This window comes from Petaurus breviceps, unplaced genomic scaffold, assembly GCF_028583685.1.
Source record: "Petaurus breviceps papuanus isolate PSGF00001 unplaced genomic scaffold, PetGlider_PUasm1.0 38, whole genome shotgun sequence".
Lineage (NCBI taxonomy): Eukaryota > Metazoa > Chordata > Mammalia > Diprotodontia > Petauridae > Petaurus > Petaurus breviceps.
The window spans coordinates 40,988,760-41,016,320 of NW_027186304.1; the positions used below are offsets into that span (position 1 = coordinate 40,988,760).

At 33.6% G+C, this 27,561-nt stretch overlaps 1 protein-coding gene across 4 annotated transcripts in view; it reads right to left on the reverse strand.

Moving 5' to 3' along the window:
- Positions 1 to 885: 885 nt before the first annotated feature.
- SS18 (SS18 subunit of BAF chromatin remodeling complex) overlaps positions 886 to 27,561 on the reverse strand; it is a 102,375-nt gene continuing 75,699 nt past the window's right edge. For 2 of the 4 annotated variants that reach the window (XM_069099830.1, XM_069099832.1), the window contains 6 exons: positions 20,102 to 20,269; positions 19,349 to 19,453; positions 16,685 to 16,777; positions 15,817 to 15,939; positions 10,338 to 10,471; positions 886 to 2,616 (listed from right to left, as the gene is read on the reverse strand). In XM_069099830.1, coding sequence (XP_068955931.1) covers positions 2,590 to 2,616; positions 10,338 to 10,471; positions 15,817 to 15,939; positions 16,685 to 16,777; positions 19,349 to 19,453; positions 20,102 to 20,269 — 650 coding nt within the window. In that variant the 3' untranslated portion in view covers positions 886 to 2,589. The remainder of the gene's footprint in view (positions 2,617 to 10,337; positions 10,472 to 15,816; positions 15,940 to 16,684; positions 16,778 to 19,348; positions 19,454 to 20,101; positions 20,270 to 27,561) is intronic. The other 2 variants (XM_069099831.1, XM_069099833.1) reach the window with 2 other exon arrangements.

Genomic DNA, 27,561 nt, shown 5'->3' on the forward strand with positions numbered 1-27,561 from the left:
TCCTCAAGTAGCAGATCTACTTGAGCAATAGCAGAGTTTGTTTGCCAAAAGATTCAGTGGTGTCAATCTGCTTCCATAAATCCGTATGATAAAATAAGAAACAATTTAATGCTCAAAGGATCTAGTACTTAATTTTCAAATTGTTGATCTACATTCACTTTTCGTTTTTTAGAAATGATTTTGCCTATACTATAGCTTTTATATTTTTATAGGACAGAAATTTTTGCCTGTTATAAACTTTTAAAAAATAAAAAATATCATTTTCAAAATATATTAGATGGGAGTACCAAATTTGGTAGAAAGCTATGGCTTAAGTTATTCTTCTAACAAGGTATCAAAGGAATAAGGTAATTTTTGTCACCACCAATTAAAAACTTTTACGAAATAGGACCGTTATAAAACAATTAAACCTTGCAAATGCACTAGTCTCCAGGAAGGAAGTCCTAGAGGAAATTCTGCTTATTAAAATTGCAATTTTAGTTTCCATTAAAAGGAGAATAAGACAACAGAAGATGGGTTGGCAAGACAAATTATTTCTTAATGTCAGTTGAGCTTATTTCAAATGAGATAACATATCTACACCAGGTTGGGTTCAGCACATTTTTGTCTCCTCGACTCATTTATCTAATTCAGTCATCTTGATTATAGCCTCATGGACTTCATTTTCTGAGAAAGAATTTTGTAACAAACAGCCTACACAACATGCTGATTACTGAACAGTTAATTCTAATTAACTTGGGCATGGCAAGAGAATTTTGATAAAGTCCTAGAATACAAATACAGTTTTGCTTTTACTGGACCAACTTACATAAAAAACCCACAGCAAAGTCTCTAGGCGAGACAACAGAGTGAGAGAGATCTAATTTAAAGAAACAAATGAGAAAATTAAAATCACAAATAATTTATTCTTCCGTTAGAGTTGATACAGTTTTAAATAGCAATGAAGTACACAGTGGTGGAAAACTGGCACAGAACCTACAAGCACTTCAATCACAATAATGCTGTTCATGCTTTATCTGTTCAAACCTTGATGTGCATTTCCTACTGACCAACTTAATAAAAGAAAAAAATTTTCCTTTTAAAATAAATGAATTTAAATTCCTCCATTTTGAGTACACTGTATGTTTTATCTCATTCAAATGCTATGGTATCACATACACTGAGTTCTTAGTTAGAAGTGGAAAAGACAAATTTAGTGATGAAGAATATACCCTTCCAAGGCATAGGCAACTGATAAAAATAGTGTTTTACCTTTAGACTAATTGTGTTTTCAAATTATAAATGCAAAATTGTTGTAAACTCATGAATGCATGGATTCCTACATAATTCAATATTATCCTTGAATTTAGCTGAAATTATTAGGGACAGGAAGTTCTCAAATAACTTACTAGGTACCATGCTATTGAACAAGGTGCTGCTGCAATCTCACATGCAACATTTGTAGGCTTTCATGCATTTCACAACAACACCTGATATATTTCACCATTAAATGTTTTCCTAAACATTGCTTGGTCTCATATTAACCAATATGAAAATGGGACAAACACAAAAATGTCCCCTTTCTAAAGATATTCTCCCAATTAAGAAAGTTAGATAAGGGTAAAGTCTCCTATGCTAAATTATAAACCAATTATCCATCTAATGGTTAAAAAAAATTTACTAAATCAAACTCCTTGATAACATTTATCATATCCCCCTGCTTATTTCAAAGCAGGTAAAATTAATACTTTTGGTCTATTTGTTTGTTTTGTTATTGCTCTTAGGAAGGGATTACCATTTCATTTACACGAAGCTATTACCAAAGATTTCTCAGATCCAACCCAAAGTAGTTCTGCTATTGCCTCACATTTTAAACTGTATTATAAATGATCTTTACAAAAAGATTTCTCTCCACAAAAGAAGGTGGTTTTTAAAAAATGTATTCTTTTTACTCAAAATAGCATTTCATTGCCCTTGATATCTTACAGATAACCGGGATTCAAATTTGCTACACAAGATCTGAACAGTGGACATATGGCGTGCTTTGTCTTCTCCCTCACCTTTATGTTACACCATTTTGAGACCAATCCAATCAAGCATTTACCATGCTCAGATCCACATTAACAGAGGGTTTCTGATCCTGCCCATAGCATAGTATACTGCCTTGCATATGAAATAAACATAATATACAAAATATTGCTGCTGTAAAAAGTGTGCATTTCCCTCTTCCCCTTACAAAAGAATCTGTGGAAAAGTATTAAATTCCCTTAACCTTCATAAACATACAAAGCTGTTCACACCTTTCAGTCTGTAACAGGCCATTTGAAACAGTTTTAAAATCATTGCAAATTGGCTACGTTGTATTTTCTGTCCAATGTTGCCATCTAGAGTAGAGATGTGAAATCAGAAGTTTCTTCTTTTTTTTTGATACTATAAGCCTTTTTATAACTAGCCCATAAAGACTGCTTAATGAAAAACAGTCATTTATCCACAAAATTTTTCCAAAAACTAGATGGAATGAAATATTTTCTTCACAGGGAGGTGTCCACAGTGCTGAGGTGACAATATGGCTGCTAAAAGATACTGGCTACTGGAATGTAAGTATTTTTTTCACTGCTGGTAATTTCCATACTGACCCTAAAAAATAAAATTTTAAATATAATTAGATAATAGGTTTGACCATTTTCTCTGCTGGAATAAAGAAAAGTGACAGCTCATTTAAAAAAATTTTATCATACTAAAAATTAATTAATAATTGTACCTTAAAGAATCAAGATTTTTTTTATACTTGAAGGGGCTGAATCACCTTGGAGCTTCTTTTGAAAGTCTATTTAAACTACAAAATTAATTTGAGAATTGTGAACATGCAAGAAACTGTCAACTAAGCCAAACAGTAATTATGAAGAGATATTTTTAATCTACACTGCGATGTGCAGAATATATACTAGTGTGTTAAGAATTGTGCATCACAATGATACTAAAAGATTTCCAACTTCTAGAAAGATAAAGAAAATACAGTAGTGACTGCCTTCTGCCTTATTGGTCTTAAAAGATAAAATGGAAACCATGTTGCAATAAGTAAACATAATTTTACTATGCATAACATTAAAATTTATTTATGAAAATTTAACTTCTAGATCTGTTTTACTCAGATAAAAATTTCTTGCATATTCAGGACTAAATACTAAATTTTATTTTCTTTGCTAATTCATTAGAAATGCATAGGTTATAAGCTCACCTACAGCCATGCCAGTATTTGGATATGGGTCATACAATAAAAAGTCCAGGATATTTTTTTAAAGGAAAAAACAATGCAAAGTCCTTCAAAATTAACTAAAAAAGACGTGTCACTCTTTCAATGCAAACATTTTTAAACTCTTTCACAAACACATTCTCTAGTTAGGAGTACAAGTTAGGCAACAAGAAAATAATACAATTCCTCCCCCCAAAAAAGGAAGACTAAATTTTAGAACTTTTTAATTTTTCCAGGTTAATCTAAATCATCTATAAAAGTTTAATGTTCAAATATAGCTTTTAACTGTTTTCATCTAATACTTATCACTCAATGAACACTTAATAAGTATTCAACTAAATAACAATTTATGCAATTCTCAGCTTTTGATAAATTATATTCAAAAAGTTTATTTTTAATTTGGGTGCTTGGAATTTGGAATAATTTCCACCCAGACACATTATGAATTACAGCCCAGTTACCAGACTATTGGTCCAACTAATAGATTATATTTAATCCAAAATGCAGGTAGCATTTTGTATGCTCCTAATGAAAATAGAATTTTAGAACTGGAACGCAGATCTATTACAAAACATAAATCCACAGGTTAACTTGACTAAGAAACACTTTTAAAGAAACTAGTAAATAACAACTGTGAATAATATACATATATTTTTAAAATTATCCTGCAAGCTGATTCCTGACAGTAATCAAGAAGATAATTAGTTAGATGATAAAAGAGTCTCAATTGCCAGCATGGAGAGTTATCCCAAAAGGTAGGAAAGTTTTAAGTCATAAAAGTTAGGGAATGAAGGACCATGGGGTCTAAAAGAGAACACAACCAGTGTGAGACACTGTGGATCCCTGACCTAGAACAAAGATTCTAAGCTAGGGTAGGCTACCAGGAAAGGCTTGAAAAAAAACTAAGAGCACTGGCCTCAGGAAAAAGCAGACTAGCTGAAGGAGGAACATCAGAGGAAACAGGACTGCCTGGCCCAGCAGCAGATGTACAAACTGGCTACCCTGTTTTGATGGCATAAACAACAAAGAATAAAGGATACAAAGGTACAAGGGAGTGCAATCCAGAAAGAGGAGAATGTTGGTATTCTTGCATGTGGCTACTGTCACCGAGGATGTAGACTCTTCTCTCCCCCTCATCAAAGAAGTAAGGAATGAAGGTAGAAGAGGGAAGGAAGAGTGAGTAAAAGGACTACAGATATTGCTGTGGGGACAAGGGAAGAGGGGGGTTGAAGAAGAGAGGAAAGAAAATTCCTATGATCAAGGGCAAGCTGATTAACTGAAAGTTGAAGAGGGAGAAAGAAGATGAGACGGAAGCAGTGGGCCATCCCACAAACCACTGAACACTGGTTTTCAAATCAACATTTTCAAGTCACCCAAGTACAGATCCTTGTAAAATGTCTGATTTTCCCTTTCTTTCTCCAGGAGCACATCAGTCGCCAAATCTTGTCAATTCTACATCCACCACATTTATTCCCTCCTCTTCATTTTCATTGTAACTACACTAGTTTTGGTCTTCATCTCTTCTCATCTGGACTATTTTAAAAGTCTACTAACTCGACTTCCCAACCCCAATGCATACGACTACTTGATTAATCTTCTAAACCCACTATTCTGATGGCGTTGCTCCTCTACCCAAAAAACAGAGAAGAGGTGTCAAACAGAATACATGAGACCCACAACACTCCTGAGTGCAGATTAAAATGTCGTTCCTATATGATTATAATGTGTTGATACATTATTCTTTAAAAAAAGAAATGTAGAAACGTGATTTTCTAAGTCAATATGTGGCACACAGGGATCCTTACATATGGTTTAGTGGGCCCCTGTTTCTTTGGTTCTGACACTAATGAATGAGTCATTTCAGTCCTTTCCAACTCTTCATGACCCCCATTTAATGTTTTTTTGGCAAAGATACTGGAGATTTGCCATTTCCTTCTCCAGTTCATTTTACAGATGAGGAAACTGAGGCAAACAAGGTTAAGTTACTTGCCCAGTGTCACACAACTAGAAGTGTCTGAGGCCACATTTGAATTCATATTCAGGCCCACCATTCTATCCATGGCACCACCTAGCTGCCATATCTCTATTCCTAATATTATAATCTTGGGATTCAATGCCCTGCAAAATGTGCTCTGAGCTACATTTCCAAATTTCTTTTTTCCTTTTCACTTATTCAACATTTCTGCTTCTTCATCCCTGGGTCTGGTTCTTTTTTTCCTTCACTCCATATCTATGCTCAAAATTTCCCCCATGACTAGAAGGGACTCTATATACTGTTCATCCTTCATTCACTGTGTGAAGTCCTTCCCTTTCTTCAGGGCACAATTCAAATGTTACTTTCTGCCTTCCACTATTCTCTAAGGTACATATGATTATTTCCTCCTTAAATTATTCTCAGGTGGGGTGGCCAGGTAGCACAGCGAGTAAGAGCACCGGCTCCAGTGTCAGGATGACCTGGATCGAATCCAGGCATGGATACTTAGCACCACACCCAGAGGTGGCTAGCTGTGTAGCCTTGAGCAAGTTGCTTGGCCCCGATTGCTTAAAAAAAAAAAATTATTCTCAGGCAAATCTAGACCTGTCCCCCCTTAGTCCTTATCACTTCTTTCCATGAATTACAATTCTCTGTATATGTCTTACTCTCTCCCAGCTTCTTTCTCTCTCTCTCTCCCTCTCTTTCTATAAGCTCCTTTAGAGCTATGTCTTATACGTACCTTCACACCCTCAATTCTACTACAGTGCTACACCAATAATCACTAAATAAATTAAAGAGATAGTATGGCAAACTAGTGCTGGAGTCAAGAGAACTTAGGTTCAAATTCTGCCTCTAATGATTATTACCTGTGTGAGTAAATCATTTAACTTTCCCAAGCCTCAGTTTCCTCATAAAAAAAAAAAATGAAGGCGTTAAATTAGATGGCCTCTGAGGCCCCTTCCAACTCTATATTAAAGAGTCTAAGAAATTTTTTTTTAATTATTAAAATCCATCAGATTCCCCTTCCTATGGCTAGAGTAATCCTTCTGAGGCATATAATCATTAAAGTTTAAAAAATGTATTCTACAACTAAAATACTTTAGTATTTTAAGAAATGGAACACTATTAACATGAAAACATCAATGTTCCTACAAAAAGAGACACATTCATTCTTAAAGGAATCTGGATAAATATCACTATGTAAACATGCTACCAAAAGTTGCCCTGATGACATCTTTAAAATACTGAAAAATAGGGTGAGGTAGCAGGAAATCAGACAGTTTAGCAGTTCCAGCTCCAAATCTTTTAGCTTTCATGTGACATAAATCACTTATATGTCAAGCCTCAGTTTACTCACATATAAAATGGTGGTAGAATTATTTTTATCACAGGCATGTTGTAACTTAAAGCATAAACTTACTTTATAATAAATGTCAGGTTTTTACTATAATTTATAATCAAGACCCTTGTTAACAGTGGGGATTCCTAGTATAATTTTCTTTAGCTAATCCTTACTATCAATTTTCTTAGCCAATGCCAAAAGATTAGGAAAGTTTAGGTGTTCACTTAGAATCTTTGTTTTTCACTTGGGTTGTTAAATATTACACTAAGATGTAAAAACACTTCATTCATTAATAAAAGGGTTGTCTTTGTCAGAAGCAGTCTAGTGTACAAAGAGATATCAAATCAAAATCAAAAATAAAGTTCTTGTCTTTGTCAGAAGCAGTCTAGTGTACAAAGAGATATATAATCAAATCAAAAACAAGGTTCAATTCAAATCAATAAGTATCTATTAAGGGCTTACTTTGTGCCAGGCACTGTGCTAAGTACTGGTAATGCAAATGCAAAAATTAAGTTCTGTCATCCAGAAGCAGACATTCTGAGTTTGAGTTAGTTGGTCATCTCTTGGCTTTTCCAAGCCTAGGGAAAAGAATTTACCCTCCACACACCCCCCAAAAAATATCTTAAGGATATTTAAACTTTTAGCCCAATATCCAAACACACACACACACACACACACAAAATGGTTGTCCCAAAATGCCCAGCACTTAACAAAGTGTCTGGTACATAGCAGATGCTTAATAAATGTTGATTGATTGAGTATAAAGAAAAGGTAAAAGAATACTGGCACCACAAACCCCAGACTCCAGTTATATTCAAATACTTTCTCCTTTCTACAAGTTGTACCAGGGCTCAGAACTTTTCTACTTTTCAACTCCTACCTTGGGAGTTCGATTTTTTAGCTTCTCCAACTCTGAGCAAAATATATTTTGAGGAGTGGGGACAAGGCTTTCTGAAGACTTTGTGAAATTTTTCCTAAGTAACTTCAGTTGTTAGTTTTTTACCTCTTCAAATTATCTTCTATTCACTGATCTATAAAACCACTGTATCTCCTCCTGGGAAACTGTAAGATCCTGGAGGCCAGTGACACATGTTTAGTACTTTTGTCTTGGCATCCTTAATGTCTAGTTCAGTGTCTTGTACACAGCAGGCATTTAAGAATGCTTTTTAAATTAAATTGAACTCATCTAAGAATTGTCATCACTAGCTACATCTTAAACATCTAAAAAAAAAAATCTAAAAAAGATTAACAGTTCCTGGGGAAGAAAGAATTTTTTGTTTACCTCTTTTACAGGATGAAGCATGAAGCAAAATTCTTTTTTTTTTTTTAAAGTCCTCCAACCAACCAATTCCCATGCACTCCCATTTTGCTTGACTTAAAATCACAACTTCTTAGGAGCTGACGGTGACGGTCTCCCTCTAGTGCATCTAGTTCAACCCCCCATCCAAGTACCATTCATTTAAATCTACTTTAGTCCTCTAACAGTCTCCGGTCTCTATAAAGACCAATATAAAGCTTTTATACTCTGAATTTAGTTCTCTGGCACCAATCTTCTGCCCTATGCAATACTGTTTCATTTCAGGTCACTTTTCCCCAAAACTAATTAATATTAGGGTTAGTTACATTTAAATGTAGAGTCTTTAATTGTAGGGTCTTGGTTTTAAAAGATTGAATTTGGACATTCTAAGGCATCATACTACTATAAAGACTTGCAGTTGAGAAGCAATGTAAAAGATAACAGAGAGATGAATGACTCGAGAAGTAGATGAACTAGTTATAGAGGCTCTTTGAAAAGTATTAGAAAAAGAGTCTACAAGATGAAGTATGGTGGTAGCAATCTGTTCCTTAGGAAAGAATACACACCAGATCCAAATGCTACAGATATTACTCACTCAGAATCAGTAGTTTTCATAGGAACATGAATTTTGAGCTAAAAGGGCCAACAGAAATCAAGTCCTCATTTAAACTAAGGCAAAAAGGATGACTTACTTAAAAAAAAAAAAACTCACACAGATAAGAAGTGGCAGAGCTATGATTTGAACTCAGATCCTACTGAAATCCAATGTTCTTTCCACTGAATAAAGGAGTTCATTATTCAACCCGTAGATTCTCTAGCTTCTTGCTTCTTTTCCTCCTATGTAACCTGGGTTCATTTTACTTCTAACCAGTACCATCCACAAGGTACAAGAAAATAAATAGAAAGATAAAATTCAAACTAATCAAGTTGTCTACTCGGAAAGCTTTGATAGTTTGGGGGTAAAATGGTTAACTGCCAGTTAAAATGCTATTCTTTCTGCCTATTTCAATTATTCATGCTCTCATTGTCTATTAGTGTTCACAGTTGGGACAAGGAATGAAAAATGCCAGTAACTGAACCTTGTAAGGAAGGTATAATTCTGTATAGGATACACTAATTAAATACAATATAAGTCTATTAAAATTAGTAAATTTAAAAGTACTAACTATGCATCAACTATGTGGTTTATAAGTACTATAAGTTCTGAATTATATTAAATACTAATAAGTATTATAATAAATACTAGATATGATCAACTAATGATCAGTAAGGGATGTACTATCTTGCTGAGAAGGTAAGATTTATATATATAAAACAATCAGATAATAATGTAAGACAGTATGCAGCTATTCAAGTTCAAAAAAGGATGAGATTAATATAATCTACAATTATTTGGAAAGGCAACATGGAAGAGGTGGAATTTGAGCTAAGCCTCGAAAAATGAATATTTCAGATAAACTGGGAGAAGATAAGCTAACATTCATTCTATATAGAAAGAGCAAAGGATAATAGAGTGTAAAGGGTTCAAGGGAGGGGCAGATACTAGAAAGAAGAACTGAATAACTGCACATAAAATTAGATAATATATAAAAAGTGCTTTTTAAACCTTAAAGAGCTACATAATGTTTACTATTATTATTACTGTTGTTATTACATAGGACTTGTGGTAGACATTTATGGGGAAGAGATGGATGACAGAATTAGAGTTAAAATAAAGCCAGATGATGATGGAGAGCTTATAAATCACTACTGAGCAATTTCAACTTTTACCCTGAAGGCCCAGAGCTTTCCAACTGGTTGACAGTGATTATTAATATCAACCAGGTAAACTGAGAACCAGTAGCTATCAACATGTCCTCCATTCCATTGACATATAAGCTTTTCCAATAGGCAGATGGTTCATGTGGGAAATTGTTGGCCACCCTCCCTTTCCCCATTAAAAATCATTTTGGAGGAGGGAAAGAGGCTATGTCAGCAGAGTGACAATTTATAAATAATATTGTGTCCTATCAATATCTCCCTTCCCAGAAAATGACATTTCTCAAAAAAAAAAGGCTTCGGAACTCTTGGTTATAGTTAACTGGAAAATCATTGCACATTACTCACTAGGAAAGTATGATGAAGAAAACAGTGTTTTAGATAGATTAACTTTATGGCAATGTGCTAATGTACTGAAAGAGGGAGCCACTGGAGGAGTTCATGAGACCAGTTAGAAAGCTAAAAACTTTGGTGGAAGGCAACAACCTTCTAACAGGGTAACAGTACTGGAAATTTAGGCAAATGGATGCAACAGATATCATAAAGGAAGAATTCACAGAGTATGGTGACTAGAAAGAAGAGATATGGTACAATGAGGCTTTTATGTAATATATTTTTCTTAATAATACATTAATAAGAACATTGAGGGAAAATGGAGTCCTCAAACCTAAAAGCCAGTATTACTAAAAAGGGAAACAAAAGAAAGAACTGAAATATATCATAGTAACTTTACCTGGTCATATCCATAAGGCCTCTGTTGCGGTGGCTGTGGTGGCCCAGGCTGTGTAGGTCTGTACCCCCCATATTGCTGACCTTGTCCCTGTGGGTAGTTGGGATATTGAGGCCCTGGACCACTCTGTGATGGACCTGTAAGATTGTTAAGAAAAAACATTGATTCATATACCAAAATATATCTTAAATATAAAAGTCCTTTAAAACTAAAAGGTTCATATAGCAATAAAGAGGTGGCAGAGCACAGTGAAAAGAACATTCAGAGGTTTGGGTCAGAACCCTATTTCCACATGATTTTAGACAAATTACCTAGTTGCTCCTACCTCAACTGTAAAACAAAGAGGCTGGAATAGATGGCTACAAGAGCACAAATATAGCAATCAACTGGCATCTGACTCTCTTGGGCCCAAACAACACTGCACAGGAGATTCCTGTGTTTCTAAACTAGTTATGGCTTTTTGCCATCTTGTTGGACTTCTTAAGTTATAACATAAAAAGGGGGCTGCATTTACATTTTTAGATAAAGTTTACTAATTTTGAATCTGTGATGACGATGATGATGATGACAACAGAATCTAACACGTATATAATACTTACTATGTGCCAGGTACTGTACTAAGCACTTTTAAATTATTATCTCATTTAATTCTCACAATAACCCTGGGAAGTAAGGTACTGTTATTATCCCCATTTTACAAATAAGGAAGCTGAGGTAAAATGAGGTGAAGTGACTTGTACAAGACTACAGTAAAGCTTTCTTTTGGTATTATTAACCTCTGAAGAACACTCAGCCAAATCATATAATTCAGTGAATGAAATTTCAAAAGCTAAATTCTATCTCAGCAAACATTTGTTTTTAAAATTGTTGGTTTTTCTAGTTTCTTGTAACAAGACTTCCACAGAGTTCTGCAGTTTTGTGTAAAAGGAAAGAGATTAACTTCAAATAGAAAGTAACTTCAAAATAGTAATATTACTCATACAATGTCAATTACCTAAATAAAACATTCTGCTTCTGTGCAACTAGTATGTAATGTCCCAAACTTTTATAATGGTCTTAACAAAATGGATAGCAAAAATAGATGGCTATAAAGTAATTAAGTACCATAATGACGGTCAGACATTGTAGGAGGTACTATTTTATCAAAAGTAATAAGGAAGAAGCATAAGATGGAAGAAGAAACATACCACCACCAATTTACAAAGCTGAAAATCTCTCTGAACATATAAAATGGTGGACCTTACAGTTGTATGACTTTAGAGGTATAAATGCAAAAACTATTAACCAAAAGAGTCAAATGACTACTTCATACTCTAGAATTATCTTGCAATATAACATTCTAACAAAAAAATAAATGAAAGGTCTCAAAGAACAGTAAGCTGTATGTATTAGAGCCAGATGCGCCTTCAGAGCATTGTTGGGTATCACTATTTTAAATGCCTTATTTGACCATGAAAAAGAATAATTTGGCATGAAAGAGATTGTGAGGGATTGATGTACTTTTTTCTGCCCAAGTCTAAATGTACTTTTCCAAACAGAAATGTTACCTCTACAAAAACTGCAACCTACCATAAAGAATTCTTTATTAAGCTTAAGCTGAAAATCTTTGACACTTGAATGTTTTCTACAACAAACTAACATGAGAAAGCTAGCCATTCAAAACCTGCCTTAAGAAAACAGATCTCAAAGGGAAATATCAGCAGGCAATAATAAATCAGCATTTTAGGATTAAAATGGGGAGAAAATAATTTTCTCAAGTAATCCTAACCTTAAATAAATTCCATCAGTCTAATCATTAAAAGTCTAATTTTTTCCATTAGAAGACTATTTGGCTATTAAGGCCTGAGGGAAAGACAAAATAGGAACTCTCCCTCAGGTTTTCCTGGTGTTTACATGGCAGCTACTTAATATAAATAATATTTAATTCAATTTTACCTTATCATCCTTGATGATCATTAATTATTTTTATTATAAATCAATGTATCTGCTTCTTTTACAAATGTTACAAGGCTTTCAATGAAGTTTTACATATTATTGCACTATTTTCATTTGATAGCACTGAAGTTAAAAAGTGTGTGTGTGTGTGTGTGTGTGTGTGTGTGTGTGTGTGTGTGTAAAAGTTTAACCTATCTGTGCCTCGGTTTTGCCATCTTAAAATGGAGATAATAATAGCACCTACCTCACAGAATTGTTGTTAGGATCAGAGGAGGCAACATACGTAAAACACTTTGCAAACCTAAAAGTTGTATATAAATTCTATCATTAAATCTAGAGGACAAAACTAAATAATAATGAAATATTAATTTCCTCAGAAATATTCAAGTGGAGAAAGTAATGAGCTAAAGGGACTGCTGTCCTTTGAATGAAGTATAAGATAAGTCACGTATAGGCAAAATATGATACAACATAAAAAATTTTCTAAGGTTTTAGGCAAGAAATGGGGAAGGAATATTTTTAAAATTTTCCCTAACAACTCTCTACACCTATAAGTTGCAGTTCTACATTGGTAGAGGTAGCTTCCTCACCAAATGTTCCCTATACCAATGAAAACAGAGGGTCCAGACCAAAAAATAATAATAAGATGAATTTCTTTAATGTTTTTGAAATAAATAAAGCTGATTATGATGTGGGGAGGTGAAGCACCATGTCAACGTGAGGTAAGCTGCACTGTCTCTAGGACCTTAACTTCAGAGAACACAGGGTTGCTACAGTAATACTCTGAAAACACCCCGAGGTGGGTAAAATTCATGCCATTCCCTAACACAGTACCCAATGATTTGCAACATATATACGTGAGACAGTTTAGGATGAGAGAATTTGAAATCAGTATCTGATATTATCATGATCAAGAGGTAAGAAGGAGAAGATATTCCTACACTTTGCTACAAATTCTGTAACAAATGCCCTACTACTTTTTTTCTTCCTCCTTAGGACAACAAATTAGTATGATTAGATTACCAAGAAGTATTTATGGATTCCTTCCTTAGAAGACTAAAAAGAAGACTTGCAAACTTATAGTTTTTAAGAGGTAAGGGCCTTGGGGCGGCTGCACGGGCCCTGAAGTCAGTTTAAATTCAGCCTCAGACACTTAATACTTACTATTACTTACTATATACTTGGGGCAAGTCTTTAACCCTAATTGCCCTTCCTTCCCCCTCCAAAAAGCAAAAAAAAAATAAATAAAAACAATAAAAGAAGACTTACAAAGCATATGGTAACTATCTTCAAATATTTGAAGGCTTGCCCTTTATAACAGAGATTACTTTTCCCCTGTAGTTCGAAGGTAGAATCTGCACTGATTCAATTCAACAAAATTTAATAAGTACCTATTATGTTCAAAGTACTATGTTAAGCACTGGGAACAGACAAAAAATGATAATAGTCTCTGCTCTCAAGGTGTTTATATTATTCTACCAACATGCATACATATGTTACAAAAATTAGAACCTGGTAAATATAAGAACATATTTTCTAACAACTAGTAGAGCTGTCTAACATAATAGTGCTGCTGTATAATACAGTTACCTATCACAGGAAATGTTTAACTACAGACTAGATGATCAACTTGTCGATATTAAAAATGGAAGATTGCAAACATTTATTAAGCACCTACCTGACAGTGTGCTAAGTGCTGGGGATACAAAAAGAGGCAGAAGACAATCCCTGCTTGTGAGGAGCTCACAATCTCACTTTCCCACAAAAATGGGAAGGAAAACACACATAAAACAAGCTAGATATAGGACAAACAGGAAATATTTAACAAAGGGAAGGTGCTGGAATCAAGAAAGGTTGAGAAAGGTTTCCTATAGAAAGTAAAATTTTAGTTGGGGCTTAAGGGAGGCCAAGGAGGTCAGTAGTTAAGAGTGGAAGAGAGAAAACACTCCAGGCCTAGGAGGGAGAGCATTCCAGTCCTGGGGGACAACAACCAGAGGAAGGGACAAGCCCAAGCAAGAATAAGAAGAGCCAGAGAGAGTGTTGGGAGTTCAGAGATGGAGGGACTTTCTTGTTTTTTGTGTCCTTAGTATCCAGCACGGTACCTGGCACACAACAGGAGCTTTACAAATGCCTAATGAACTGAATCAAAGGCCAAGGAGGAGTGAGCTTGGGGAAAACAGTGGATTGGGGGGTAGGGGGTGAAAGGAATCCAACTGTCCTCTACTGGCTTGGCCACTGGATTCGATAAGTGGGTCACAAGAACAGGGAGAGAGAAGCAAGATTTCAAGTGGCTAAGGAAAGATTAATGTGGTGACAAAGCGGAGTTATCAGATGTCTGGCACTAAACAGGAAGGAGAGAAATGCAAAGCTCTCTGAAAAAGATCAAGAAAAGGCTTTTTAAGTCTCAGGAATGAGGAAATAAAATTGTTGGAGTAAAGGCCCAGAGGAGATAGTAAGGGATGTGATAAGGGACAAAAGTAAAGTCATCAATCCTATGAAGAAGTGGTATTGCCTCTTCCTTGGACGGTAGGAAAGAAGAAATCGTGATGCCAAAAATTTTAAGTATTGGAAGATTTTGAGAAAGTTTTCTCCTACTGGACAGCATCAATATTCTCAATAAAGAATTACTCTGGTTATTCTGGTATGGTGAAGGATCTTATACCTTCCTTTCAGTAATTAAGCCATCTCTTAGAGTTTGCAGCTCTGCCACTTCTACTTATTTCTCTGCTGCCAGAACTTTGGACTCAGCCTCTGGGACAGTTTAACTTGCCTGGAACTAGGCCTTCATACCACTTCCCAGACACCTCCAAGATACCCTTCTCTAGTCACCTTTTATGGGTTGTCTTCCTCCATTAGGAGGTCTATGAGTGGAATGTTGTATGTATTTTCAGGTGTTTTCAATGCATTGCTCAGTTTTGCTAATTATGTTTTTTACTTCTGTCTTTTTTAAAAAATATATTATTTGTCATACGAGATGGCTCTCTGGGAAAATGGAAAGGAAACATGCAGGAAGAAATTCAAATGATGCAAAAGCAAAAGATATCCACCGAAATGCATTTTTATAAAATTTAAGGTGTTCCATTTTTTAAAAAGCACATAAATTCTTGAGGACAATGACTATCTTGCTTATATTTGTATCCCCCATGCTTTAAAACAGTAGCTAACCTTAATAAATGTAAATTTAAAAACGCTAATCTTAACAAATGTTCTATTTATATAAAAGCAGTATTTAATAGCTTACTCAAATATTTTTATCAAAGGGTAATTCATGGCAAAAAAGAAATATTAACTATCTGCTTCATTTCACACTATTAAGTGTATAACAGAACCTTGAGAGTCAAGAAGCTGATAGTATCCTCAGAGCTTTTTCTTCTATTTCCTAACAAAGTTGGATTCTAACATTTTTATCCAAATTTTACATTTCCGGGGTGAACAACGAAGAAAGAAATCTATTTACTGTCCAATAATTTACTCTCTACTCCCTGTCTGACAGCCCTCAACAACCACACACACACACATAAAAATTCACAAAAAGTTATGTACGTACCATAACCCTGCTGCTGTCCTGGGTAAGGCTGCTGACCTGGATACTGCTGCTGTTGTGGCGGATAACCCTGCTGTGGAGGTGGTCCTTGATACGCATCTTGCTGCTGACCATACTGTGAATTCCCTGCAGGATGATTGGAAGAGGGGAAAAAAAAGCCATTGAGAGGTCTGCTTAATGAATTTATTTTTCCTTCTAAGATGCACAGCCAACAACACAAGAACAAAAATGAAATGCAATCTTGATTTTTAAAAGTTAACAAAACAAAGAAAACTCAAACCAAACAGAAGGATTCGGCCAAACAAACTGCAGTTAAAGCCAATTTTGCAAGGTTGAACTGCAGCATTTTCAGCGCCTCTGCCATACGAGCATTACATTTACTGGAACATCACAGTCATAAGATCATGACTATGCTAAATAAAATAAAAAAGACAAAATTAAAGACAGCTACAAGAGCACACACTAGCTACACAAGATCAGCAAGCTGTTTCCTAAAGGCACTATGTTTATATATGAAATTATGTATGTATATATGTGTATATATATATGTATGTAAACACACAGGAGAAAAAAAAAAACAACCGAACTGATGGATTTGTGTTTAAATAGAAATTTTCCATTGAGTAAAAAAAATTTTCTAAATATCTTTTAGTCATTTTACTGTTGTTAGAGAATGGCAAATTATGGTTATACATTTTAGGTGTTTGCAAGAAAATTATTTTGATTGCTGTGGGGACTCCATAACTTTCAAGATATCCAGCAACTTGTACTCTACAAGAGTTTTTGTTTGGATATAGGCTGCCTTGTGCAAGAAATTTCATTCCTGGGGGAGGAGATTTATGTGCATATGTGTGTGAAGGTATATAGATACCTCCTTCGTAGTAATGTTGTGAGGAATCCTCATAAGGCCTATCGTAGCCTTGTTCAGGATACGACGGTTGCTGATAACCGTAATCATTATGACCTACATCAATTCGACAAGAGACAGGAAGAAACGTTAATGGCCCATGAGTGAAAACCCTAAAAATATTTAAACTTTCAGATAAAATGAAAAAAATTTAACTGGAAATACATTAAAAAAATTTTTTTTCAATTGCATTAGCCAAATATTTACCAATATGACTGAATTTCATATTGAGTCAACGTGCAAATTTTTTTAAAGTAAAAAGCAGTAGTTTTAGAAACACCACAGAAAGGGACAGTCTTAAACCTCTGATAATCCTCATTGGGAGAAAAAAAAAACTTTATCTTCCACTAAAAAAAGATAATGAAAGCATTTAGGCCTTTCACATGTAAATAACCTGAATTAAATTAGAATGAACAAAGGAAGCAATTATCATATTTTGTCAAACACCTGTTCTGCTGATCTCCAATTCCACAGCATATGCTAAAGACAATACAAAATATAACAGAGCTTCATAATGTTTTTTTTCCCCTGAAAGAAACTGATACAAAATTTTTACGTTATATTTTCCCATTCAAAGCATTAGGAATTGAAAATATATTCCTTTTCTAAAATCTCTGAATTATTTTTCACATACAACCTTTAGAAAATTATCATAGTTTTTACAGAGATTCAAAGTTACCTCTACCTTAATAACTTAAGGCATACCCGACCTGTATGTTGTTTTAAGACAATTCATTTCTCCTGCAAGATTACACAAAACTCACACCAAAAAATATTCCTGAATTCACAACTGTGCTTAAACAAGGAATGTACAGATAAAACAATCTCTCAGATAGCTAAAATAAGTGCTAAAATTTTGGAAGAATAACTAAATAAGGGCAAAAAAAAACTACCTTAGAAATACCTATGCGGTTATTTGCATAAAAATTCAGAAATAACAGAACATGCCCAATGCTGCCTAACATAATTACTGAACTTAAAAGAATAAATGGTCTGTGTAAATGTCACATATACAAAAGCACATCTATGCAAATAAACACTTTTAACCAACAATCCTTAATGAAGAATAGTAAAATAAGCTATCTTTAGTAATTTTTAAGGTTTGACATTTGTATGATTAACCTTTATCTTTTTTAAGCAGACAGGTCAAGTATCTAGCAAAGTAATTCTCAGATTTAAGAAGGTATGCTATGAAAGAGAACTGGATTTTATTAATATACTTCTGAAATAATAAATTGAGTCTATGCAAAAACTTTTTGTAGTGCTCAACTCAATCATTTCATTTATTTAAAAATAATTTAAAAGCATATGATTAGAACTTATTTTGGCTTAACTATAATCATGTAGTCATGCTAATACACATAATTTAATAAAGATGACTTTATATTTCTTGAAAAGATTTGTAATATACTACATAAGGAAATTTTCCATTAAATTTTAAGGCTATATTTATATTCACACATGAAAATAAAAAGATGAGTCAATTAGCTAATTGAAGTAAAAAATATATCATAATGGAAAAATGGGATTTTTCTGACATGAATTATCCAGTCATCAAATTAACCATTATCGCTATAAGAATAAATAACAAGAATAAGTATTTACTAAATGTCTAGCATAAGATATTATATAATTCATTTGATAATTTTTCCAACTGCGTACTTCACTTTACCTGCAGTTAGTGCAAAATACTATTATCACTAGAACAATATTAATAACTGATATACCTCACTTTATGCATTAAGCTATGTTCCCAATAAATTTTTATACAGTGAAACAAAAGTTCCCATCTACTTACAAATTTCAGCAATGCTTTACTTTCAATTCTTAGAAGCTCCCAAATATTTTAGTCTTAAGTTTCTTTCCTTCTAAATCTCTTAAGTCAAGCATAATTCAACTTAAATAAAAAGGAGCTTACTATTCAATGGTACCCTCTAGTAAACCCTATCATAAAGTGAAAAATATTTTTGATATGAATTATTATTTCTGAATCTATCTATCACATTGGGACTGTGATACTCATTGGGTTTTCTTAAGACAGGGAACACCTGTATTAACAATTGTCTCAAAATATTTCAGATTCCCAAACTCTTCTTCAAAATACAAAAGTAACTGTGCCATGAATTTCTATGAATCAGTAAACTAAAACTACAGAATCTGTCAGATAGCAACTATATCTTACAATGCAACACAGTTCCTGATCAGTAGTCAAAATTTACTGAAATGATACAACCTGTAAATAACTTATTCAAAAGATGTATTCTCTATGTGTACATACAATGGAATACCACAAATCCATATAACAAAACTGCTTTGGTTGAAATTAACAATTGAGAATGTAGTAAAGGATCCTTTTTTTTATCTGCTGAGATTCTAATGATAAAACATGAAGCTCAATGGCACAAATGTGGAAATACGGATTACACAAAACCTAATTTAAGTTAGTTGTAATAAATTATCCTTGGTGTCTTAAATTATTATAAACATTTCTGACTTATTTTAAAAAGCTATCTGTTACTGAAACAGATTGCTAACTTTTTCAACCCATTAAAATGTTTTTGTAATAGCTGTCTACATTAATATTGGGCAGTTATAGAAAAGGGGAAAGTTAACATTAGGAGAGATTACCATCAGGGTAATATTGCTGGTTCATGCCTTCTGGAGGACCTTGTCCACCATGACTGTATTGGTCCCCATAATAGTCTTCCTGGCCTGAGTACTGCTGTGGTGGGCCTGAAAAACCACAACCAGTCAAGACATAAATAATTTGTTCTCTCTGTTATCAAAGGCTTTCTTTCTAATCTGATCTTGAGATATATTTCTCTAATGTAGATTCCCCAACCCATTCCTTGGCATTTCAGACATTTTTATTGTTCTATTATTTCACAGATATACACAAACACATATAATACATTTTGTCGCCTTTCTACTTGGTTCCTTACACACTAAAGTTAATCCAAAGAACATATGTACAATATCAACACTACAGAATCTTATGGCAAGAAAAATAAAAGGTAAAAGACAATAAAATAATCACAAAAAGGTAGAACATTTAATTGTTTTACTTTCTTCTGGTGTTTGAGGAATTTTGCAATAAAATAGATTTTTAGAATTCTTTAGTGTTTGTTAATGTGTTTGTGACAAAAACTTTTATTACTTTTTTCTTTAAATAAGAACAAATAAACAAGGAAACGTATACCACAAAGTTCAATTCCACTTAACGACTCTTTCATTACATTTTAGGGAAGAAAAAAGTGCCAGAGACAAAAAGCTCAACTTTGTCTTATTATGTTTTAAGTTGAAAAGTTAATTAGAAATGAAAATAATTTAAAACCTTACAATTATCACTATTTAGAATGATCAAGAAAATATCTTTATTACCTTGCTGAGGTGGTCTGTAAGGAGGAATCTGTCTTTGACCCATCATATGATTCCCTTGGTTAACTTGACCCATCATTCCCATTGGGGGCTGCTGTCCTTGATAATGCTGACCACCTCCCTGTGGCATATTATACTGTTGTGAAGGAGGCTGCTGGTGCATCATTGGACCTGAGAAATATATAATATATATATTTTATATATATATATATATATATGCACACACATATATACCAATTACACATAAGATTTTAACCTTACAAAATAAAAATACAAGTAACCATTTCTGTCATAAAATCTCAAAATTTGGTCATTGTTCCCAATTATAATCTTCACTCCAATTTTCCTCCTTTGTATCAATTAATTTAAACCTCACAAAATCTTAAGTAAAATTTTTTAAATATAATTAGTTTTTATTGGTAAACACTGGCACTAACATTAGAAATGTCAATAGAAAAATAAAATTTCAGTTGTTTTCTCTGAAAATTTTATGCATTACTAATAATTTAGCAATACTCAAAAGAAAGATCTAAACACCATGGAACCCTAAAAAATCATAAGGAACTCAATAACGTTAAACTGTAGATATTTCTATGTGGGAATTTGATACATGCATATTCTAACAACTTTATCATTATTAGGGCAGTTAGAAGGATTCTATTCCACATAGAAAGAGGATGTGGGAGTGGGTTAATTAAGTTGGGATGATATTTCAAAAAAAAAAAAAAAAAAAAAGCCAGGGAAAAAAAAACAAAAAAAGGCTAGGCCAGAAAAAGAGATGCTCAAGGAGAAGAGAAAAGGAGAGGAAGAATGGGTAAAATTATCCCATATAAAATAAGTATGCAAGGAAGAGCTTTTACACTGGAGGGGAAAATAGGGATGGATGGGCAACACCTGAACCTCACTAACTTCTAAACTGGTTTAAAGAGGGAAAATACAGACAGAAACAGAGATAGATACTCATTGGTAATAGAAATCTATCTGATCCAACAAGGAAGGAGCTGAGGAAAGAAATAAGAGGAGGGAGAAGTGGAGGGAGCAGATAAAAGGCAGAGATCAGAAGCAAAATAGATTTGAGAGTAACAGGGTAAAGACAAAGAAGGATAAACAGAAGAAAAAAAGGATAGTTAGTAATACACACAGCAATCAAAACTGTGAATGTGATGAAGCCACTCATAACATGAAAGCAGACAGCAGAATAAATTAGAAACTAGAATCCAACAATATGCTGTTTACAAGAAAAACAGCTGAAACAGCTAAAAAAAAGGAGCTAGAATTTCAGCTGAACTGAAAAAATCAGGGACAGCAACCATAACCTCAGGCAAAAGCAAAAACAGAACTAATTAAAGGGGTATGCAGGGAAATTACATCTTGCTTAAAGGAACCACAGACACAATGAAGCAATTATCAATACTAAACATACATACACCAAATGATACAGCATCCAAATTCTTAAAGAAAACATTAAATGAGTTACAGGAGGAAGTGAGGGAAATCAATTTTCCCCTTTCAGAGCTAGATAAATCTAATCATAAAATAAGAAAAAAAGTCAAGGAAATGAACAAGCTCTTAGAAAAGCTAAAGATGATAAACCTCTGGAGAAAACTGAACAGAAACAGAAAGGAGAATACTTTTTTCTCAACTCTACATAACACCTTCACAAAAACTAACTTTGTATTAGTAAGGGCATGAAAACTTCACAACCAAATGCAGGAAAGTAGACATATTTAAGGCATCCTTTCCAGGCCATAATGCAATTAAAATTATATTTAATAAAGAGCCATGAAGCCTAATAGATTTAAAGTTAATTGTAAACAACATTTCTAATCCTGAAGAATGTGAGTCAAACAACAAATCACAGAAACAATAATTTCATTAAAGAGAATGACAACAATGAGACAACATTCCAAAATTTATGGGATGCAAGCCAAAGCAGTACATAGGGGAAATTTTATCCCTTTTAATCAATAAAAGAACAAGCAAATCAATGAACTGAGCATCCAACAACAAGAATCTAAAAAAAGAATAAAATTAAAAATACCCAATTAAAGACCAAAATGGAAGTCCTAAAAAGCAAGTGAGATATCAATAAAACTGAAAGAAAACCATGGCACTAATAAATAAAACTAGGAGCTGATTTTATGGAAATAAAAACAAAACAATAAGATAGATAAACCACTGGTTAATTTTATTTAAAAAAAAACAAACAAACAAAATTATCAGTATCAAAAATGAAAAAAGTGAATACACAGCACCAATAAAGATGAAATTAAAACAATTATTAGGAGTTATTATGCCCAATTACATGACAGTACAACTGAAAATCTAAGTTAAATGGATGAATATTTATAAAAATATAAATTGCCCAGATTAACATAAAGGGAAACAGAATACTTAAATTTCTTTTTCTAGGATAGGGTTGTTTAACAAGTCATCAATGAGCTCCCTAAGGAAAATATCCAGGACCAGATAGGTTTACAAGTGAATTCTACCAAACATTTAGTGAACAATAAATCCCAATACTATGCAAACTATTTGAAAAAACAGGTATGAGAAAGAGTCAACCAAATTCCTTATGATGAATATGGTTTTGACACCTAAACCAGGAAGAGCAAAACAGAGAAAGAAAACAAGACCAATTTTCCTTAATGAATATTGAAGCAAAAATTTTAAATAAAATATTAGCAAGGAGATTACAGGACTACATCACAAAGATCATACAATATGACCAGGTAGGATTTGTACCAGGAATGTAGGATTAGTTCAATACTAGGTAAATTATCAGAATAAATGACTACATAAATAAGAAAAACAACAAAAATCATATGATTATATCAATAGGTACCGAAAAAGTTTTTAATAAAATCTAATACTCACTCCTATTAAAAACACAAGAAAGCATAGGATTCAATGGACTCTTTCCTAAAATTATAAGTAGCATCTATCTAAAACCAAGAGCAAGCATTATCTGTAATGGGGAAAAAATGGAAGCCTTCCCATTAAGATCAGAGGAGAAACAAAAGTACCCATTACCACTACTATTATTCAATACTGTACTAGAATTGCTAGCTATAGCAATCAGACAAGAAAAAGAAATTGAAGAAATAAAAATCGGGAACAATGAAACAAAACTATCACTGTCTGCAGATGAGATGATGGTATACTTAAGAGAACCCTAGAGAATTAACTAAAAAAAAACAAAAACTAGCTGAAACAATTAACAACGTCAGCAAATTACAGGATATAAAATAAATCCATACAAATCATCAGTATTTCTTCTATATATCACCAACAAAACCCAGCACCAAAAGATAAATTCCATTTAAAATAACTACAAATAATAAAAAATACTTTGGAGTCTATATGCCAAGACAAACTTAGATTATAGGAATTATGTGATTATATGAACACCATTACAAAACACTTTTCACACAGATAACTGGAAAAATATTAATAACTCATGAATAGGCCAAGCTAATACAATAAAAATGAAAATTCTATCTAAGTTAATTTACTTATTCAGGACTATACCAAACTATCAAAGAATTATTTTATAAATCTAGAAAAACATAGGGATAGCTAAGTGGAGCAGTGAATAGAGCACCAGCCCTGGAGTCAGGAGGACCTTAGTTCAAATCCAATCTCAGACACTTGACACTAGTTGTGTGACCTTGGGCAAGTGAACACAATTGCCTTGCCTTCCTTCCCCCCTCCAAAAACAAAAGCAAAAAAAAAAAAAAGAAAAGAAAAAAGAAAAACAGTAACAAAATTCACCTAGAAGAACAAAAGGCCAAGAACATCAAGGGAATCAATGGGGAAAAAAAGGTTAAGGAAGGTGGCCTAGCAGTTCCAGATTTCAAACTATATTACAAAGCAATACTCTTCAAAACAATCGGACACTAGCTAAGAAAGCAGTGTTTCATAAAGCCAAAGATACAAGCTTTGGGGATTAGAACTCAACATTTGATAAAAATTGCTGGAAAACTGGAGAGCAATTTGGCAGAAACTAGGCACAGACCAACATGTCACAATGCATAACAAAATACAGCCAAAACAGATAAATGATTTAGACATCAAGGGTCATATCATGAGTAACTTAGAGAGCATGGAAAAATATACCTGTCAGATCCATGGTTAAGGGAAGAGCCAATGACAAAACAAGAGACAGAGAGGGTTACAGGAAATAAAACAGATAATTTTGATTACATAAAATTTTAAAATTTTGTACAAACGGATGCAATCAAAATTAGAAGGAAAACAGACCTCACTTCAAATATAGCCTCAGATATTTACTAGCTGAGTAGCATCTCAGACAAACCACTTAACTTCTGTCTGCCTCAGGTTCCTAAGTTATAAAATGAGGATAATAATAGCATCTATTTTTCCCAGGGCTGTTATGATCATAAAATAAGATTTTATTTATATATACATATATATATACACAAATAACATAATATATAATTATATATTATATAAGTATTACATATATCCCAGACCAAGTTAAAACAAATTTTTTAGTGACACCTAATGAAACAAATGTCGTTATATTCCCATTTTGAAAGCTGTTTGACAAAGTGAAGAAGAAACTTATTCATGAAGAGATTAATCCCATCATTTGGTTTTTATGCATTGCACTGTTTCATTAATAAATTCATAATTTTTAACACTATAAAACTGTAAGACATCAGAGTTAATCTGTCAAGATACAGACACAGGCAAGATCAATACATATACTCACATACACCCAGGATTTAAATACAACAAAATATTTTACAAAAATTAAGTAACACAAAATTTATTTGACATTAATACATATACACACGCATGTGTATGTATGTGTGTATATATGTATATGTATACACATTTACAAATATAATGTTCTTTGTTCATTTTTGGGCCATGCTAAAATATCAAAAAATGATAGGATTATGCTATCTAAATTTAGGATAGGGCTCTACCTAATTTATAGATTTTTTTTTTAGCCAAACTACACACCAATCAAACTAAAAAGGGGTTACTTTATATAACTAGACAAAATAATAAACAAAATTCATTTGGAGTAACTAAAGGGCAAAACTTTCAAGGGAAATAATGAAGAAAAAGGGAATGAAGGAGGCACAGGAGTACCACATTTCAAATTAAATTACAAAGCAGTAAATATTAAAAATTTTAACAGTCCTGGTTAAAGAATAGAAAAATGGGGTGGCTAGGTGGCACAGTAAATAGAGCACCAGCCCTGGAGTCAGAAGGACGTGAGTTCAAATCTGACCTCAGACACTTAACACAAAACTAGCTTGTGACCTTGGGCAAGTCACTTAACCCCTGTTGCCCTTCCCCCCTCCAAAAACCAAAAAGAAAGAAAATATAAATCCACAGATAGGGAATAGGGACTAAATTCAGGATTTCATAAATATATACGTGAGGAAACTGCCATTACCAATGCAACTTAATAGTCTTAGAAAATCGCCCAGAGCACTGAGAGGTTCAGTGACTTGCCCACAGTCACAAAGCCATCATGTATCAGAGACAAGACTTGAACACCGATCTTCCTGGCTTCTAGACCAGTTATCTATCCAACTTTGTCAAGCTGCCTCTCTGGAACAGAGGAAACTAGATAAACAAGATTCCCCTTTCCAATAAAAATTACTGAAAAATATTGCAAAAGAGTTTGGTGGAATATAGATTTAGACCAGTATATTATACCACGTAACACAGTTTCAAATGATTACATGATTTAAAAATAAGAGACTTTTTTAAGTGAAGAAAAAAAATTATCTTTTGCAAGAATGACTGGGGGGGAGAATACATGAGATAGGCTTCCTCTTCTAAATGGATATATGAGCTACTCAATCCATCACTGCCCAACCTATGTGATTCTTATACGCATCCTCCAACTACGGTAAGTTCTATACAGAGAATCCCACTCAACATGTTGGAAGGGTTGTTTTTGTTTTTTTGGGTTTTTTTAATTTCACTGGCATCATGAGTATACCAATGAAGCCCTCTGTCACCCCTGTTCTCCATTACTACATAAGCACCCCACATCTGCTCTTTGCAGCACATACTTCCCTAAGGATTCCTTTTCTTCTTTCAAGTTCTTCATTGGTTTTAAATTATAGCCAGGATCATATCAACCATAGGACTCTCCCATTACCTTCTGTGTATTATTTATCTCAATTCAGAAATAAAAAGAAATGTGGTATTCCAAGTTTTGCAGGTATACAACAACACTCGTAGAATGTTACAAAAAACAGAGACCTTTGTTTTGGGAGAAACTTGGAGTTCTGCGATTTCATGAAGGTAGTCTAGCCCACTATCATCCTCCTATCAATTCAAGATTCAACTTACTGTCTGTCTATACTATCTGACCCAGATATACAATCTGAGGACACGTGCCACAGATCCAGATTACGGAATGCATTTGAATGGATAATAGATACTTTTCAACCACTTGGTCTTTTTTTGTAAAGATGGTCAGGTCAAATACTTTTGAACTGTTACAGATCTCTTTTAGGATCTCTGCAATATTCCAGGACATGATTCACTAACAGGATTATCTGAGGAACCTCACCATACACAGGGAATATTTCCTTAACTTCAACTCTTTGATGGATTTCCTTCAACAAAGTGATGAACATCTGTGGTGAGTATATACATTTGCCTGTTTTATCCCTCACCTGATGTATAAGATTAAAGGATCACTGAATGGGATTATTTCTGCTGTTACATCTTTCAAGGAATCTTAAATTATTTTGATATACAAAACAGGAAACATATTGTTGGTAGACAGCCCAGCCTTTAAGGTGGCAATTGCTCTATCTAATCAAATGCTTTTAACAAAGCACAGTGGGATTCCATATTTTCTACATCTTTCAGTCAACTGAGGAATAGTAAACATGTCCATTATAAGCAGTTAGGTGGTACAGTGGATAATGCAATGATCCAGAGTCAGGAAGACCTGACTTCAAATCCAGCCTCATATATTTACTAGTTGGTTAATATCTCAGGCAAATCATTTAACTTCTGTCGGCCTCAAGTTCCTAAACTATAAAATGAGAATAATAATAGCACCTATTTTTCCCACAGTTGTTGTGATCATAAAATAATATTTGTAAAATGCTTTGCAAAACTCAAAGTGCTATTATGTAAACGCTATTATTGGAGACGCTCTTGTAAAAGAAAGATTACTCGGTTTCCTACCCTTCCATCCATAATTTCTGAATAAACGAATCCCATAAGAAATGTAAACTATTAACAACTAAAAGGAAAAAGTTCCAAAATCATTAATAAGAGAAAGGCAAATTAAAACAACTCTAGCATATATCATTTCTCATCCCATCAAAAAGGTACATGAACACAAAAAAAGGGGGAAGGAAGAAATGAGGTATCATCTACTGGTTTTTATACCGCTTATGAGAGAAAGGTTAATGAATAGTGTTTGTGGTATAAAAAACAAGATACTG